Genomic DNA, 19499 nt, shown 5'->3' on the forward strand with positions numbered 1-19499 from the left:
CATGAAACTATAGAAGAACTAACATCGTGAACAACAACAACAACAACAACAACAAACAACAACAACCTAGTATAATCCCACTTAGTGGGGTCTGGGGAGGGTAGTGTGTACGCAGATCTTACCCCTACCCTAGGGTAGAGAGACTGTTTCCAAATAGACCCCCGACATCCTTCCCTCCAAGAACTTCCCACCTTACTCTTGGGGAGACTCGAACTCACAACCTCTCGGTTGGAAGTGGGGGTTGCTTACCATCAGAGCAACCCCTCTTGTCTTAACTAACATCGTGAACATGAGAAGATATTTAATAACAAGTAGCAATTAAGCAGGGAAAGCATATAGAGCATATAACAATTAAGACATGAAAGGAAATAATTAAAATAAAGCAGTAAATCAGGGGAAACAGATAATTCGGCGGCGTATAAGCACTCGTCACCTTGCATATACGCCGCTCACACGAGAGTCACATAGCACATAGTCCGATGGTTCCTAATTTCCTCAAGTCAAGGTTAGACACAACACTTACCTCGCTCCAAAAACCACTCAAAGCTCAACCACAACTTTGCCTTTCAAACACGTTTCCGAACCAATAATATCTAGCAAATTACCAACCAAACGATTCAAATTAAGCCTTAAGAATTACCCACGATTATAAAGAATTCAATTTAGGTCATTATTAAAAAAGTCAACAAAAGTCAACTCCCAGGTTCGCTTGGTCCAAACCCAAAATTCGGACCAAAACTCGATTACCCATTCACTCCCGAGCTCGGTTATGTAATTTAATTTGGATTCCGACCCCAATTTAAGGTCTAAATCCCAATTTCTCAAAAATCCCTAATTCTACCCAAACAAAAAAAATTTCTACCATGAAAACGCTAGATTTTATGTTAAAAACTTGTGAAATGTAATGAAAGATTGAAAGAAAATGGGTTAGAATCACTTACCAATGATTTGGGGAAGAAAGAGTCTTGGAAAAATCGCCCCTAGGGTTTTCTTGTTTTGAAAATTTGAAGAATGAGTGAAAATCCCGTTTTTCTAACTATTTGATCTGTTGCAAGTATCACATTTGTGACATTTGCGAACCCCGCAAATGCAAACTTTTTTCGCAAATGCGAAGAGTGCCTGAGCCTACTGCTTTCGCAAATGCGAACAAGTGTTCGCAAATGCGGCCTGCTAGGATCACAAATGTGAAGGTCTCCCTCCTAGCCCACTGCTCGCAAATGCGATGACCTCTTCGTAAATTTGATGTTTGCATATTTGATACACCAGCTGAGTTATAAGTTCAATTTTTCACTCCGTAGCCTATCCGAAGCTCATCTGAGCCCCCGAGGCTCCAAACCAAACATGCACACAACTCCTAAAACATCATACAAACTTGCTCGCATGATCAAATTGCCAAAATAACACCAAGAACTACGAGTTGAACACCAAATCGAATGAAATTTTCAAGAAAGCTTTAAAACTTCTATTTTCACAATCGAACATCTGAATCACGTCAAACCAACTCCGTTTATCACCAAATTTTACAGACAAGTCATAAATATAATAATGGATATGTACCGGACTCCGGAACCAAAATACGGATTCGGTATCAACAAGGCCAAACATCAGTCAATTCTTAAGAATCATTAAACTTTCAAACTTTCAATTTTCAACAAAAATTCATATCTCGAGTTAGGGACCTCGGAATTCAATTCCGGGCATACTCCATGTCCCATATTTTGATACGGACCCACTGGGACCATCAAAATACGGATCCGGATCCGTTCACTCAAAACGTTGACTGAAGTCAACTCAAATTAAATTTTAAGGCAAAAATTCTGATTTTTATCAGTTTTTAACGTATATGCCTTTCGAAAAAATATCCGAACCGCACACGTAAATCGAAAAAAGTTAAAATGAGATATTTAAAGCTTCAGAACATAGAAATTAGTTCTAAAACATGAGATGACCTATCGGGTCATCGGAGAATTAATTATTGAGTGTAGTTTCAAATATTATACAAAAGTTTGATAAATAAATTTTTATATTTATTTCAAAGCTCTAAATATTAAAAAAATAATTAACATGGGAGGTTTTATAGTTATAATACACACTTCAAATAAGTAAATAATTTATTTAAGGTAAAGTCTTAATTGATTTAAAATTCTAAATATTGGGATTTCCTACATAATTTAAATAAGGAGTTATGTAATAACTAAATTTTAAGCTGATTTAAAAGTTTTAAATATTAAATAAATAATTAAATTATAGTTTTTTCCAATGATTAAGTTAAGAGTATTTTACCTTATTTTTCAACTACAATAGGTTGTATATTTATATTCTTTATTATTATTTTCAAAGAGTTGTCCCGCATTATTTCAAAACATGGGTTTAAGTTTTTTACAGTACTTATAATTTTTAAATAGTTAGAATGGATTAAAGTTATAAGTAGTCAAAAACATGAATTACTCTTAATGATATAAATATATTTTCAAGTAAATAATTATATTAATTGATGTGTATACGATAGTTTAGATATTTTATTGGAGAAAAAGTGACCTTTGAAATGCTTTCTCAAACGCGTTCCTTATTTTTATGTAAGCAGAATAAATCGAATTGTTTGAATATAAGGTAAAATAAATTGATTTTGATGTCCTAAATATTAGGATTTTTTATATGGTCCCTCAAATAAGGAAAACTTTAATAAGTAAAGTTTTAGTTTGATTTCAAAGTACTCAATATTAGAAAAATAATTAAATAATTATTTTATCTAGTGTAAACTTTATTTTAAAAAGGTAATATAAAACTAATGACATTTAGATTTTCCATAAAATTATCTTTTTCGATTTTCGAGGAAGATTGGAATTCCATGTCGTTTGAAGTTGCTGAAAGTTTACCTTTATTAGGATACAATTAGGCCAACAACAAATATAAAAACTAAAAAAGAAAGGAAAAAAGAGAGGTTATGTCCATGACCATGTTATTTGCTGAAAACTGATACTTAAAGCATGTTGAGCAACATCTGGGCTGTTGAGTATGGAAAGGTTACAGAAATGGTTACTTCGTGAAATGACTGAACTAGCTTAAAAATAGCTCCACGAGTTTCAGGGCAATGCATGGTGCGAAAAAGATTTAAAATCGATAAATATTTTAAATATTAGAATTTTTTTAGGTAGTCTTTCAAATAAGGAAAACTTTAATGAGTAAAATTTTAGTTAACTTCAAAGTACTGAATATTAGGGAAATAATTAAATGACTATTTTGTCTAGTGTGAACTCTATTTTAAAGGGGTAAAAAAGACGAACAATATTTCGCTAAGGAAGTTCGTGCTTTTAATATATTGTATAGATAGATATAGACATAGACGTACGACAAAGTAAACTAGTAGTGATAAGGTTTATATCTTTATTGGAGGTTTAGTTTAATTTTCTTATATTTAATTCATTTAGTTTTAGTTTTAAAACTAAAAACTAGAATAGTTTCATTATAAGATATAAGTTTTGTTTTGTTTTTTCGAAAGAAATGAAAAAAAAAACTTTTTAAGATAATTACCCTTTTATTTCATGCAATTCAAATCTTTTTTTTTTCTTGTTTTATTTTAATTAATTTAGTAGATTTCGTTTTGCGTTTGTGCGCTATAGGAAATAATGGGGGTATTTGCATTTATCTTCAATTTTTGGGAGAAATTCAAAAATAGCCAGATTTACAAGTGGTCATTCAAAAATAGTCACGCTTTCAAAAGTAATCGAAATTTAACCACTTTTCATGTAAAGATAAATTTGAACGAAAATACTGTTCAAAACCCGGAAAATACGCCAGTATATTATGCTGGAGTTCCAACATAAGTATACTTGAACTCCAACATATTATACTGGAGTTCCAAGATAAGTATACTGGAACTCCAGCATAATATGATGGAGTTCCAGCATAAGTACACTAGAACTCCAACATAATATACTGGAATTCCAGCAAAGTATACCAGTCCAATATAATATGCTGGAAGTTCATACACAAGTTCTCGAATCTCCAGTATATTATGTTGGACCGGTCTCTGTTGCAGCAAAATAATGATTATTTTTCAATGACTTGGCAAACGCTGTCTATTTTTGAAGGGATTAATTTTTTCATTCCTATACACTATTGGAAATTTTATTACCCTAAATGTTCATGCTTAGTAAATTACCCTACCTAAACAAGTTTTGTTTACAAAATATATACATCCCACCTTAAAAGGCTCCCAATCCATTATTAGTGCCTTCAATTAAGGGATTTAATTATACCTTTTCCTTTTTTTTTTCTCCTCTTCTCTTTCCAAATTTTTCCTCCGCCTTAAAATACAGTAATCTTCCTATACGACCCAGTTATATACATTACTTATTAGTTCACGATTTACTCATTTCTTTAAAAATGGATGAGGCTCATGTTTTTTACTCATCAGAAATCTGATTATTCAATAATTTGGCATTTATTTAAGATGAAATATACTAGTATTATTTTCAATAAAAAGGGGATTACAAGGCTTGTATCACGTCCCCAATTTCCGAGTAATAATATTTTGAGGATTACTAAACAAGTATCAATAATTTTAGTTGCCCAGTTAAGTCTATTCCTTTCGTCTCAAACAATCAAAAATGTCTCAAGGTCCTCAATTGGATCAATTCACTGATGTCACACAATTCCTATGATCTACCATTTTTCTCTTTACTTTCTACTGATATACCAATATGTCGTAACTGAGAATTGGAGGTAAGAGTACTCATAGCATAACAATTTTCTGTAGACATGATTCACATCCATTATTACAGATTGGAAAACATAATCCTCAACCTCAAGACCTACCTAGGCCAAATACACAGAACAAGTAGGAATAAGAAATGAACTTACTTCATGAGAATATCATAGTACTCAGGATCCAAAGCAGAGAACAATTTTGGTGAGCCCACCTCAAAAGTTGTAGCCAATTTGTTGGGCTGAGTATTCAATCTGTTATGTAGCCCTGGGTTGGACTGGACAAAGTATATTTTATATCTAATTTATACATAGTAAAGGCGAATTTCATATAACCAATTATATATTATACAATTTATCTACAACTTATCTACAACTTTGACACATTATTTCTACCCAGTTAAATATAATTACAATAACATACAACTTAAATACACATTTTATATAATATGTCTTTTGTATATTTTGTATCTGATTTATATACAGTAAAAATAAATTTCATACAACTAATTATATATTATGCAACTTATCTATAATTTTCATACATTATTTCTACTCAGTTATATACAACTACAATATCATATAACTTAAATATAATTTTTATACAATGTTGTTCAACTTTTATACAATAGTTAAATAAATAAATAAAAAATATATAAACAACAGAATACAATTTTTCTACAATTTTACTACAATTTCTGCAGTATAATGTATGTCATGTCTTCTTCGAGTTTCAATCTGAAATTCAGCCAAAATTAAGTCTAATCTTCACCAAAACTCCTCAAAATTGAGATATAAACTCCAAACCATATTCCCAATTATTTGAAGCAACACCCAATCCAAACAAATAATGATTTGAAAACCCAAATTCGAATTCAAAGCTTCAAAGCTTTTTAATGGCTGTCAATGGTGAAATTGCTGCTCTCTTTTCCTTTGCTTTACATAACTGAAATTTGGGATTGAGAGATAGAGAGAGACGTAGAGAGAAGTCTCAATTCTTTGCAACAACATCTAATCCAAACAAACAATGTTTTTTGAAAACCCAAATTCGAATTCAAAGCTTCAAAGCTTTTTAATGGTTGTCAATGATGGAATTGTTGCTCTCTTGTACAAGATACGTGGGGAGGGGGTGAGATGTGGAGAGAGAAACGTGGGGGAGTGAGAGATATGTTAGAGTAATTTTAGGACACTAATTATTATCACTAATTCCCTTAAAATGTACATAAATGGTAGTAATTGGGTATATAAAATGTAGTTATAGTAAAACTTGAGAAGGGAGGGTAATATAGTTTCATATAGTGTATAGGAATGTAAAAATTCCATTTTTGAATGACCAGTCCGAAAACTGGCCAGCCCGTGCTATTTTTACTCAATTTTTGGGTCACCATTGAAGTTATACCCACTATGTACAAAATATTATAAGTCTATCCACTTTAGGATTAACTTCAGACTTATCAATTAAGTTTGAAGTGCAAATATTGTAATTAAGAAACATATAAGGTCAAATAAGTCTGAAGCACAACAAATATTTTCATGCACTTAAAGCCAAATAGGTCTGATGTAAAAAAAAAAATGCATTTAAGATGCACTTAAGTCCAAATAGGTATGAAGTGCAAACAATATTTTCATGCACTTAAGACCAGATATGTTTGAAGTGCAAATTCCCAGAGACAGAAACTTGTTCTTTGAATTTCAACAATTCAACAATTAAATTTACTCCAAATGAGCTCAAATTTGAAACATAACCTCCAAATATCATAAAGAACAAACCCAAACATCAATTTATAAAAAAACAACAAATCTAACAAATTCACTTTGCAATTAAGAAGAAGAAGAAGAAGAAAAACCTACACAGTAGCAATGAAAGGAGCTCACTATAACCCACTACTATAAAACACCATAAACCACCTTATTTTTCACCGTCAACTTTATTTTTACAGCGAAGAAGGAGGAAGAGGAGGAGGAGGAGGAGGAAGAAGAGGAGTAATATGAAATTTATTTTTAGTATGTATGTTGTTGTAGATATATCAATTTTTTATTAAATTTATATGAAATTTATTTTTAATTTATATGCTATTATACTATACATTATTCTTTTCTTAAAAGTATAGCTTATATCAATCACATACCATGCCGATAGATGAAAGAATAATAGCTAATGGTTTCCAGTTTTAGATATAAAGATGGGCCACAACAAAGTCCTCACCCATAAAAGCTGGAAGTAGAACCCGTCGATCATTTTTCAATATATAGCACAAATTCCACATTTCCAAGTTCAAATGTCTCAAAGCATGTTGTCCGTCAATGAACAATAGAATACATGCAACAGATTATAAACAAATATTGGCTAAGGCAACACACAGCTAGAATGAGTCTTATATAGATGGAACAACAGATTATAATAATGAATTGTACATAAAAAAATGTCTTAAATTGCTTCTAAGGTTTTTAGGATTGAGAATTTGAAAGAATAAGCTAAAATTCCATTTTTCTCTTCTTAAGTCTTCTTACGTCCAAGCACAGATGTCGCAATTGCGACTATTGCAAACCTAACCTCGCAATTGTGAAGTATTCACACTTCTGTTGCCATCGCAATTGCGATGATTTGTTCGCAAATGCGAACTTGGACTTCTCGCAATTATGGCCATTTTGATCGCAAATGCAAACTCTGTTGACCCAGCCCTACTTCACAAATGCGAAGATTTTCTTCGCAATACGATTATGACAGGAATTTGTTTTTTTCGCAAATGCGAACAGCGACCTCGCAATTGCGAGGTTAGAGACCCGCACCAAAACAGATGTTACACCAGCTATTTTCTAAGTCCAAAACCAGCATATCCGAAACTCACCCGAGCCCTCGGGATACCAAACCAAACATGCACACAAGTCCAAAAAGAATTTACGGACGATCAAAACACCAAAATAACACCTAGAACTACGAATCGAATAAAATTTTCATTGAAACTTAAAACCTTTCTTTCTAACAACAGGACGTTCGAATCACGTCAAATCATTTTCGTTTCGCACCAAATTTTGCAGACAAATTACAAATACAGTAATAGACCTATACCAAATTATATTCCGAAACCAAAATTCGAACCCAATAGCAACAAAGTCAAACTTCGATCAAATTTATAAATTCTTTAAACCTTTAAACTTCAAAATTTTGACAAATTGCGATAACTCGAGCTAGGAATCTCCGAATTCGATTCCGGGCAAACGTCCAAATCCCAAATCACGATACAAACCTACTAAGACCGTTAAAATACGAATTCGGATCCGTTTGCTCAAAATATTGACCAAAGTCAACTCAAATAAATTTTTAAGGCACGAATTCAGATTTTAATTAATTTTTCACATAAAAGCCTTCCGAATACAAATACAGATACGCGCACACAAATTAAAGAAGGATAAAATGAGCTATTTGAAGTTTCGAAACACATGGAATAAAACTCTAAATGGCCTATCGGGTCATCACATTTCTCATATAAAAAATTCTAGCGATCACCATATTTTTGCAAATCTTAACGATTGGCTTATTTGCAAATCTTAACGATTGCCTTATTTTGTATCAAATCCTGATGATCGTCCTATAAAAGATTATCGCAATTCTCAAGGGCGCTTCTCGGAAATATGGCAGATGCTATTTTTCCAAGAATTTTCGAGATTCAGCATTGCAACCTATCCACATGAATTATATTGTAGGCCACATCGAAAATGAAAAGAAAATTTGAGATAAAAAAGGTTTTATTAGCGGGCAGAAGCAGCAAACATACAACAGTGTTTATGATTACAAATATGGTAATTAGAGACACTTAAAAAAACAGTGCGAAACACGCAGATTACAACACTTACATACCTCTACACAATTACACCCCCCTAAAACATGTCCACCAAATTGAAGCCTTTGCATGTGAGAGTACCATCTGCACAAAATTATGGATTACACATTTATACCAACATATGTAGGATACAAGAGCAGTAGTCTCCAACACGCTCATTTGCTTCATATAGGGGTGTAACATTTTACTACTTCACCAGTTGCTTCATCAGTGCAACTGCAGAAGACGAATTACGAACGTTTTTCTTTGCTGGTTTCTTTCCTTCTGCTTTTGGTCCAGTTTGTCTCACCTTTACTCCCCGTATCAACTGATGCATCATTCAACAATGTTAATTCAATTAACGAGAAGATTAAATTACATCAAATGTGATTAATAAAACTGATGGATTTGAAGATAAATGTGGACATACATATTTGCCACACTTGGTGTCTGCGTATAGTACGATGAAATCTCCTTCTTGAAGTCCATTAGTTCGAACAAAATCTCCTGAAGAATGGTAAGTCATACATTTTTAACGAGTTTAAATTCTATGCATAGACGTGTTACTTAAGTATAAAGTAATTAAGATAAATTTCTATAAGCATTATCATTGATAGCACGATAAAAATTGGACTTCACTAATAATGCAAAAATCTTCATATTGTCGACCTATATAAGTTTTAAATTCATTTATAATAAATCTCTCTTTGTAAGATGTTGGCAGGATCAGTAAAGAATGTGTTTCTTACCTGTGTTCTCCAGAAGGTACATCCTGCTTTTGTTATTTGGCCAAAATCTGAAACGCAAACAGAAAAGGGGAAAATTTAGAAACTGAGTGGAGCAATGTCCCCAAATATTTACTTGACTAAAGACAACTCTTATAAAATTGAGTCTACACACCTATACTTCATGTTCCAAACACGAGAAGTTCCAATATCTTCCATAGCAATTGAAATTCCATCTCTTGATTCAAGTTCTGGGAGGTGCGATTCTGCTTCTTTCTGTTTATTAACATTAAAACAATTTAGAATTCCCTTAATCACATTACATAAGAACCTGAAACGAATATAGATCAAAGTTCATGACGACAAATTTTTCTTTACCTTTGGCAGCACAATTCTTCCAAGATTGCCAACATCGCTCTGCTTCAGCACTTTCTGTAATAGGAACTTCAGGTTCTTCTCCGATTTCCAATTCTATTTAGAGAACCACCACATACAATTTAGCGTTGAGCACATACATAGGTCATCTTTATGTCAAACAATAACTTATAAAAACCAATAGCAAATAGTTTACTTTATATAATCCATAGTATAAATTGTCACATAGGTCATCAAGAAACAATCAATAAAAAGGAAAGACTAATAATCAGGAAAATAACAGAAAATACCCCGCCAAACGATCATATACAAAAGCCATTGGGAAAATGATCTAGTCTATATACATGAACCGTGTAAAGAATTTTTACACTATATTTCTAGATACTAGTTCAACTCATTAGTGTATAGAAATTAAATGTGGTGAAACAAACAAACGAACCTGTGATCGCTTGTCTGCAGAAGCATGCTTTTGATGGTTTTGAGGTTGCATCCCGGGCCTCTCGGTCATAGGATGTGGCTGTGGTGCCTCAGGTGGTGGAACCATCATCATTGGTGACGAAGCAGCAGAAGGCCAATAAACCCAATTCCCAGGATTATTAGCTGGAGACATTGTACAATTCTCTCCAACTATCCTTAAACTTTGGTCACTACTTTGGCTCTGATGCTGAGTTTGATGGCTGTGGTGGCGATAATGGTGTGACGGTAATCGCCTCTGCCGAGCCATTCTCTTTTTCCTAGCCTCTTTAGTAGCAGATGAGCCCAACCTCGCCAATCTCTCGCCATTCCCATCGTAAAGTTGGTAAGGATATTGACTGAACAAACCCTGAGGATTAGCCTGAGTGGCGAGGTTACTTTCATTTTCAGGAAATGGAGTGTATTGCGAAGCTGCCATCGCGGAGAATTGCGATGGAGGCCACGATTGAGCAGATTCCATGGTCTGATATTCCATATTTGTAAATGAAGGTACATTAGAGTAAGGATCCCCTGCGTACCCCGGCGCCATAGGAGTCGGGTAAAAAGGATCGGGGCCGGGGATATAAGGAGAGGGGGTTGGCATCCATGGCGAAGGATAGAAGCAAGCATTTGGATCAGATGCAACAGCGTTATTATACTGGAAATTGGAGTTCGGGTTAGGGCTCGAATCATGAAGCTGAGACTCTTGATATTGACAAGGAGAATCAGAGGCGGCAGTAGCTGCTGCTTTCTTTTGCAGTTGGTATTGTTCAACCCATTCAAGTATGAGTCTCAACAGCTGCTTCTTCCCTTCTTTTGAACCGCCCAAGCGTTTCGAAGCACTTTCTATAGTGGAACGCTTGAGCTTAATACTCCTCATGTCTTCTGCAGAGATGTAGTCTTTGTTTTGCTTCAGCCACTCGAAGAAGATAACGGCTAGCTCACTGTTACCTGTGAAAAAACTCAGCCCATCATTTTGATCATCATCACCTTCTTCTTCGAGCTGCGGTTTGCTTTCTTGATTCTGCTGATGATCTTGTGAGAGTTGGAATGACTGATCTGACATGTTGTAATCTTGTGGATTTTGATTATCACTTTGGAAAAGTGTACAAGGATCCCAAAATTCATTTCCGTCGATAAGATCCATGTATCCAAGATCTTCCATAACGTTTAAGCAATCAACATCATCTTCTGGCGGAGGGAGACTTAATTCCATTGAAGTGGTTGACGACAAAGCTGGTGGTTGGATATTCTTGTGGACATCTTCTTCTGCGTCAGATTTAAGAACTGCCCATGAAGCAGAATTAGAAGAAGAAGCCGAAGAGGATGAAGAGGAAGTAGGAAAAGGTTTAGAAAGAGCAGTAGGGGCTGAAGAAGTTGATGAAGAAGAAGACATGCATGGGAAATCAGGGAGAGGGAGGAAGTCGGTGGAAAAAATGGAAGTATCATTCACATCAAGATGATGATGATGATGTGAATGACTACCATCTCCATCAAGAAAAATCTCAGTGTCACCCACAATAGACCCAAGTACGTGTTCTTCCTCCATAGGTACAAATTCAGTAGTCTGCTGGTGGCTTTGAATATCATCTATAGCAACCATAACATTCTCTAATCCATCCTCCAAATCTTGCTTACCATGATACTCTAATCCTCTTTTCATCTTTGTTTCTTGATTTTTACAACTAAATGGTAGCGAGAAAAAGGAAAAACCCTCCTTTCGTTATATACGAAGTAAGGTGAAAAAACGAAGAAGAGGGTTTGAGAAAAAAGAGAAGTTTAGAGAGAGAGAGAATGGGCAGAGATACTCTGCGTACGGATAAGGAAGTGAGTAGCTTTGTAACTGATTAAGGAAGCAAGCTAGGTTTAGAGGAAGCAAAAGGGACCCTTTCTTTCTCTCTTTCCCCCACACCACCGTATATCAAATATATATGCAACATAAACCATCTGCTGCTAGGGCATCTCTCTTAAATAAAAATACTCACTAATAGCAAATATATAGTCTAGTGAAAGCGACTCTTTCTGGTTCTTGATTATTCAATACAGTACTCTCTAACTAAATACTGTATTAAAGCACAACTTGTACAATTTAAGTACTAAAATACCTATAAAAGGATGCGATTAATTGGTAAGACTACTCTAAATACGAACAGGAAAGTGGAGAGTGGAAGTAGAATTCCGGCAAAACCAAATAAGTCATGAACTTGTGAACATAGAACAATTCCTTTTTTCTTTTCTACAAGACAAACATTTGTAGTCTGTATTAGTGCGAAAAGCACTCACCAAACAACAAACTAAGATCGTCAGAATTCACAAATAAAAACAACCCACCACGGCTTATTATCGCTACTAACTCTTGTGGACGGTTCTGGGAAGTTCTCATAAGAGTTTGCTACTTTTGTTGCAGATAAGTTCAAATGGTTTTTGTTTGTTTTTGGGTGGTTTAATTTTGTTGTTAAGTAAGAGAGAGAAACTTAGAAATAAAGAGAGAGAAACTGATAAGGGTGGTTTTGAAAAGTTTTTAAAAAAAGAGAGAAGAAACCACCAAAACAAAACCTGGTGCTGCGTATTCCCGTATTCTCCGCCATATGACATACGTTGTCACCTGAATGGTGCTACCCAGCGGTGCTCTTCAGTTCACACTTTTATGAGGGGAAAAAACAAAACACTAACGTTACTCCACCCATTGATGACACAGGCAGCTCAATTCTATTTTAAAAGGCAAGTAAAAAGACATAACAATATACGTAAATTTGGCCTAACAATTAATAAGTTGGGAAAAAACATAACAATATACGTATAATTTTGCCTAATAATTAATAAAGTGGGTAAAAATTATAAAAAAACTAAATTTTTTAATTTTAGCACAGGAAAAAAACGATACGTAATTTATTTGTTTTAAATGATGATATATAAAATTACATATGATAACAGTTATAACAATAGAAGATAACAGGTACACGATAAAGTGAAATAAGCAAAGGACGATAGGTCATCACTATTGATAAAAAAAAAAAACGTAACAAAATGCGCTGAAAAACATTAAAGCATGAAGGATTGGACCGACTGGTGAGAGGGTTAATGGTAGTGGGAAAAGAGTTTTCTTTTGTTTGGTCACAGGGCTTGTCTCCATTCGTAGGTGAAACGGCGGAGTTCTTCATTTGCTGCAACGTGTCTCTACCCTTTTCTCACACACATACTAAAATTAACAAAATGTACAAAAACACGCATAATACAACAACCCCTTTTTTCACTCTACCAATAGAAAATCAGGGCAGTGTCATATAGCAAAACTCAAAGCCTGAAAATAACCAAAATTCCTCAAAGGGATAGAGCTAAAGTCTGATAATTGCATCAAAGGAGGAAGACGAGTAGTAGGGTGACACGAGAGAAGGTTTTTGTGTCAATTTTTTTAAATGAAAGAAAATGTTTGGTTCCATGCAGAAAGGAAGAAAAGACTATTGGCTGTTGGTTTTTGTTCATGCGTGCACAATGTGGTCATTTCGCCTGTTGCGGTGCCTCGTTCACGTGAATTTGGGGCCACGAGGGGCTTCTCACCCTATTAGATTCTGCCATCTCATCATCATAACGTCTTCCTTTTACTTCCCTCTTTTCATTTCCGATGTCAAAATAAAACCGCTGACCGGAAATTGGGAAGGCATATTTAAAAGGTAGTACAATTTGCGTAAAATTTTAATCTCTACAATTTGTGTTATAAATACATTATATTATAATATATTATGGATTTTCATTTAGTACTCCGTTGTAAATAAGTTTCCTAAGCTTATTCATGTGAGACTCCGCCATAAATATGTTTATCTATTTTGTACTCTATTGGAAATAAGTTTTCTGAAGAAACTTATCACTTCGGTACCTGGTTATGGATAAACATTACCCCCAGTAGAAGATTATCCATATCGAGTATAATAAGCTTATCCTTTTGATACTCCATTATGGATAAACATTATCCCCGACAGAAGATTTTCCATACTGGGTACAATGAGCTTATCCTTTCAATACTCCATTATGGATAATTATTACCCCTAGTAGAAGATTATCTATACTGGGTACAATGAGTTTATCCATTCAGTACTCCGTTATGGATAAATATTACGCTCAGTAGAAGATTATCCATATCTGGTATAATAGCAGATTACACAACAGCTTGTAGTAGTAGCTTACACAGCAGCTTGCAGTAGCAGCTTACACAGCAGCTTGCAGTAGCAGCTTACACAGCAGCTTGCAGTAGCAGCTTACACAACAGCTTCCTTTCTTCTATAAATATATGAGATTTCAGTTCATTATGTACATCAGTTTGAATTCGAATACCATATTAGTTTTTCTCTATACTAGTCTTTACTTTACAGTCTTTATTTTATAACACGTTATCAGCACGAGACTCTGCCATCTCAAGCAAATACTTTGAAAGTATTAGAGGTACGAACTTTCTTTTCCTAAATAATGTCAAATCTTACTAAACTTGAATTTGTAGTCATAGATATATCGGGCAAAAACTACATGTCTAGGGTGCTTGATGTTGAAATTCATCTTGATGCGATGGGTCTGACAGACACCATCAAAGACAAAAATCAGGCATCATACCATGACCGTGCCAAAGCAATGATATTCTTACGCCATCACCTTGATGAGGGCCTGGAAATGGAGTATCTTACTGTTAAAGATCCAGTCATACTGTGGAATAATTTGAAAGATAGATATGACCACCTGAAGATGGTCATTCTTCCACAGGCACGATATGATTGGACTCATCTAAAACTACAAGATTTCAAATCTATCAGTGAGTATAATTCTGCTATGTTCAGAATTATTTCCCAATTGAAATTATGTGGTAATAATATTACTGATCATGATATGTTGGAGAAAACTTTCACCACTTTTCATGCCTCGAATATGCTCCTGCAGCAGCAATATCGAGAGATGAGATTTAAAAAGTATTCTGAACTTATTTCACATCTTCTTATAGCCGAGCAACATAATCGGCTATTAATAAAAAACCATGAAAGCCGACCTACTGGTTCTTGTCCATTCTCTGAAGTGAATGAGACGAACTTCCACCAAGCTAAACGTGGAAGAGGTCGTGACCCTAGTCGTGGTCAGGCCGTGGTTGTCACGACCCCGGTTCTCCCTCTGTGAACCATTGTGACGGCACCTAGTTTCTACGACTAGGTAAGCCTAAATTGTGGAAGATAACCAAAACTTGTGGAAGTAAAACAATTTAAAAGTATAAATAAGGCAATAACAATGTTTAAATGTGCCGCTCGGCATGCACCATATATAAATCTCAAAACCAATATCCAAATCCAAGACCCGGAAACCCACGAATCACAAGCTAAGAAAAAGAAAAACTACATAGCTCTAACTCCGGAATTTGTCTAATAAGAATAGAAAGTACAGAAGGGCTAAATACTAAAAGGCAGGAATAGAAAGGGACTCCTCTGTCTGCGGACGCGACAGATGTACCTCGAAGTCTCTAAGTAGTCGCCTCCCTCAAGGATGGTAGGCATGCGTAGAAGTACCTGGATCTGCACATGAAAAACATGCGCATAAGGGGCATGAGTAGACCACAACGGTACTCAGTAAGTGCCAAGCCTAACGTCGGTCGGGTAGTGGCGAGGAAGGTCAGGACACTGCTGAGGTTAAATACAATATAAGGGTTAACAGTGTGGAATAAAATAGTATAAATAAGTGCAACAGTAAGAAATAACATAGAATTGACATAACAACAACAACTAGAATAGAGACAAAACAAGCCATAGAAAGAAATACAGCTCAACACAGAGATAACAACCGGGGCACCTTCCAGGATACCGTCCTGTAGTCCCAATTACAACTGTCCAGTGGATCTCCTGGGATACCGTCCCATAGTCCATCATATATATGTCCGAAGGATCTCCCGGGATCCCGTCCCGTAATCCAACTATCAATGCGCGGGGATCTACCGGAATCTCGATCCGTAGTCCCAAATGTAAATACCTAATACTAGGGAATCTACCAGGTGCATTCCCGTAGTTCCATATAACTGTGTAGGGGGATCTATCGGGAATCTAACCCGCAGTCCCAAAGAAAATGTGCAGGGGGATTTATCGAGAATCTAAGCCGCAGCCCCAAAGTAAATAGACAAGGGGGAGCTACCGGAATCCTACATCCGTAGTCCAAATGTAAATACACAGCAACAACAAGAAAATATTCAGAGAAGGGAAATTTCATATTAAGGCATCAAATAATTCTAGCCTAGCATGCTGCACAGAGTTCAGGTAAACAGATTGAACAATTAAAGCAACTAAATCACTTAGACATGCTTTCCTAAGCTAATAACGGGTTTAATAGTACAAGTAATAAAAGCAGGAGAATGAACATATTGATAAGTACTTAAAGAAAATCGGATTTCCAACAATTTGCACAAGTACGCACTCATCACCTCATGTACAAGGCATTTCAATTACCAAATATATCAATCCTAAGGGGAAGATCCCCTACACAAGGTTAGACAGGCCACTTACCTCGAACCGGCTCAAAATCAACCCGACACCACGTCTTTGCCATGAGTACTCGACTCCAAATGGCCCAAATCTATTCAATTTATTTGCATAATGTAAATAACACTTCAAGTAACTGATTCTACAATTAAATTCTAAGCTAATACGCGAAATTGTATAAAATACCAAAATGCCCCTCGGGCCCACGTCTCGGAATCGGGTGAAATTTATATTTTCAGGAACCTCGTACTCTCACGAGTCTATACATAATAAGAACACTAAAATAGGAGTCCAAATGACCCCTCAAATCCTCATTTAAAGTCCTCTTAAACTCAAGCTCTAATTACCCATTTTTTCCCAAATTTCACACCATTAATTAGGTCTTTAATCACATAAAAATGAGTTATGAAGTCAAAAATGTTACCTCCAAGTGATTCCCCTTGAATCCCTCTTCAACTCTCTTCAAAAAGCTTCAAAATCGCCTAACAATGGAGGAACCTAGGCTAAAATTCGCGAAATAAACCTTTTAAAATATTCTGCCCAGGCATTTAATTCCTTCTTCGCGAACGCGATCAAAGCCTCGCATTCGCGAAGCAGAAAAATGACGTTGACCAAAAGTTCTCTTATGCGAACGCGACAAGGCCTTCGCGAACGCAATGCTTTGCCCGTCTAACCTTTGCGAACACGTTCCTCTCATCGCAAACGCGATGAGTAAATTCTACTGGGCCAAATTTCCTCCTTTGCGAACGCGAAGCCCAGTTGCGAACGCGGTTCACAAGTATCCAGCCCTTCGCGAAAGTGGACCTCCCATCGCGAATGCGAAGGCTTAATATTTGCCTTTATCAAATGACTCTTCGCGAACGCGAGGTTCCACTCGTGAATGTGAAGGGTAAAATTCCTCTGCAACAGCTGAACAAAATCTGCAACTTTTTAACAACTTAAAATGATCCGTTGAGCATCTGAAAATACACCCAAGGCCCCTGGGACCTCAACCAAAGGCACCAACATATCCTAAAACCTTATTCAAACTTGTACAAATCTTCAAAACACCTCAAACAACATCAATTCAACCAAAACACATCAGATTCAAGTCTAAGTCTTCCAAAACCTTCGGAATCACGCTTTTGATAAAAAACCCAACCAAACCACCTCCGAATGACCTGAAATTTTGCACACACATCCCAAATGACATAACAGAACTACTGAAACTCTCAAAATTCTATTCCGACCCTCGGATCAAACTTTCACTATCGAACAGGAAACTTCAAAAATTCAACTTTTGGCATTTCAAGCCTAAATTAGCTACGGACCTCCAAAACACAATCCGAACATGCCCTTAAGGCAGAAATCACCTAATAGAGCTAACGGATCTATCAGATTTCCATTCCGAGGCCGTCTTCACACTGTTCCGACTACAGTCAACTTTCCAACACTTAAGCTCTCATTTAGGGACTAAGTGTCCTAAAACTCTCCTAAACTTAAAACCGAACATCCTGGCAAATCAAAATAGCAGAAATAAACTTGGGGAAAGCAGTTAATAGGGGATCAGGGCATTAATTCTTAAGACGACCGGCCGGGTCGTCACATCCTCCTACACTTAAAAATTCGTTCGTCCTCGAACGAGCATAGAGACATACCTGAAGTAGTGAAAAGATGAGGGTAACGACTGCGCATATCTTGCTCGGTTTCCTAGGTCGCCTCCTCAACCGGCTGACCCCGCCACTGAACCTTCACTGAGGCAATGTTCTTTGACCTCAACTTTCTGACCTACCTGTCCAATATTGCCACTGGCTCCTCAACATAGGATAGATCCTTATCCAACTGAACTGAACTGAAATCCAACACGTGTAATGGATCACCGTGGTACCTCCAGAGCATCGAAACATGATAAAAAACTAGATGAACTCCTGCCAAGCTAGGAGGTAAGGCAAGATCATAAGCAACCTCCCCAACACTCCTCAATATCTCAAAAGGACCAATAAACCTCGGACACAACTTCCCTTTCTTCCCACATCTCATAACGCCCTTCATAGGCGAAACCCGAAGCAGAGCCCGCTCTCCAACCATATAGGAAACATCACGAACCTTCCGGTCCGCATAACTCTTCTGTCTGGACTGGGCTGTACGGAGTCTATCCTGAATCACCTTAACCTTATCCAAAGCATCCTGAACTAAGTCTGTGCCCAATAGCCTAGCCTCACCCGGCTCAAACCAACCCATTGGAGATCTACACCGCCTCCCATATGAAGCGTCATACGGTGCCGTCTGAATGCTGGACTAATAACTGTTGTTGTAAGTATACTCCGCCAATGGCAAGAACTGATCCCGTGACCCTCCAAACTCGATCACACACGCACAAAGCATATCCTAAGAATCTGAATAGTGCGCTCAGATTGTCCGTCCGTATGAGAGTGAAATGATGTACTCAACTCCACCCAAGTACCCAACTCATGCTGAACGGCTCTCCAGAATCGTGATGTGAACTGAGTACCTCTATCTGAAATGATGGACACTGGAATACCATACAGACGAACAATCACCTGGATATAAATCTCCGCCAACCACTCTGAAGAATAAGTAGTACACACAGGAATGAAACGAGCGGACTTGGTCAGCCGATCCATAATCACCCAAATAGCATCAAACTTCCTTAAAGTCCGTGGGAGCCCAACTACAAAGTCCATGGTGATCCGCTCCCACTTCCACTCCGGGATTTCTATCTGCTGAAGCAACCCACCTGGTCTCTGGTGCTCATACTTCACCTGTTGATAGTTGAGGCACCGAGCTACGAATCCAACTATATCTTTCTCCATCCGCCTCCACCAATAGTGCTGCCTCAAATCCTGGTACATCTTCGCGGCACTCGGATGGATGGAATACCGCGAACTATGGCCTCCTCTTGAATTAACTCTCGCAGCCCA

General features: G+C 36.5%; 2 protein-coding genes across 2 annotated transcripts; one reads left to right on the top strand and one right to left on the bottom strand.

Moving 5' to 3' along the window:
- Positions 1-8545: 8545 nt before the first annotated feature.
- Positions 8546-11744, bottom strand: LOC104239943 (B3 domain-containing transcription factor ABI3-like). The gene is made up of 6 exons (XM_070157279.1): positions 10068-11744; positions 9632-9724; positions 9429-9529; positions 9278-9324; positions 8959-9035; positions 8546-8856 (listed from the first exon to the last, which is right to left on the bottom strand). Exons 1-6 carry the CDS (start codon positions 11742-11744, stop codon positions 8737-8739), a joined length of 2115 nt encoding a protein of 704 aa, XP_070013380.1. The 3' UTR covers positions 8546-8736.
- Positions 11745-14542: 2798 nt separating this feature from the next.
- Positions 14543-15235, top strand: LOC138877653 (uncharacterized). The gene is made up of 2 exons (XM_070157280.1): positions 14543-14879; positions 15066-15235. The coding sequence occupies exons 1-2, from the start codon at positions 14543-14545 to the stop codon at positions 15233-15235; spliced, it is 507 nt and encodes a 168-aa protein (XP_070013381.1).
- The last annotated feature ends 4264 nt before the right edge of the window (positions 15236-19499 follow it).

The sequence above is a fragment of the Nicotiana sylvestris genome, chromosome 9, assembly GCF_000393655.2.
Source record: "Nicotiana sylvestris chromosome 9, ASM39365v2, whole genome shotgun sequence".
Classification (NCBI taxonomy): domain Eukaryota; kingdom Viridiplantae; phylum Streptophyta; class Magnoliopsida; order Solanales; family Solanaceae; genus Nicotiana; species Nicotiana sylvestris.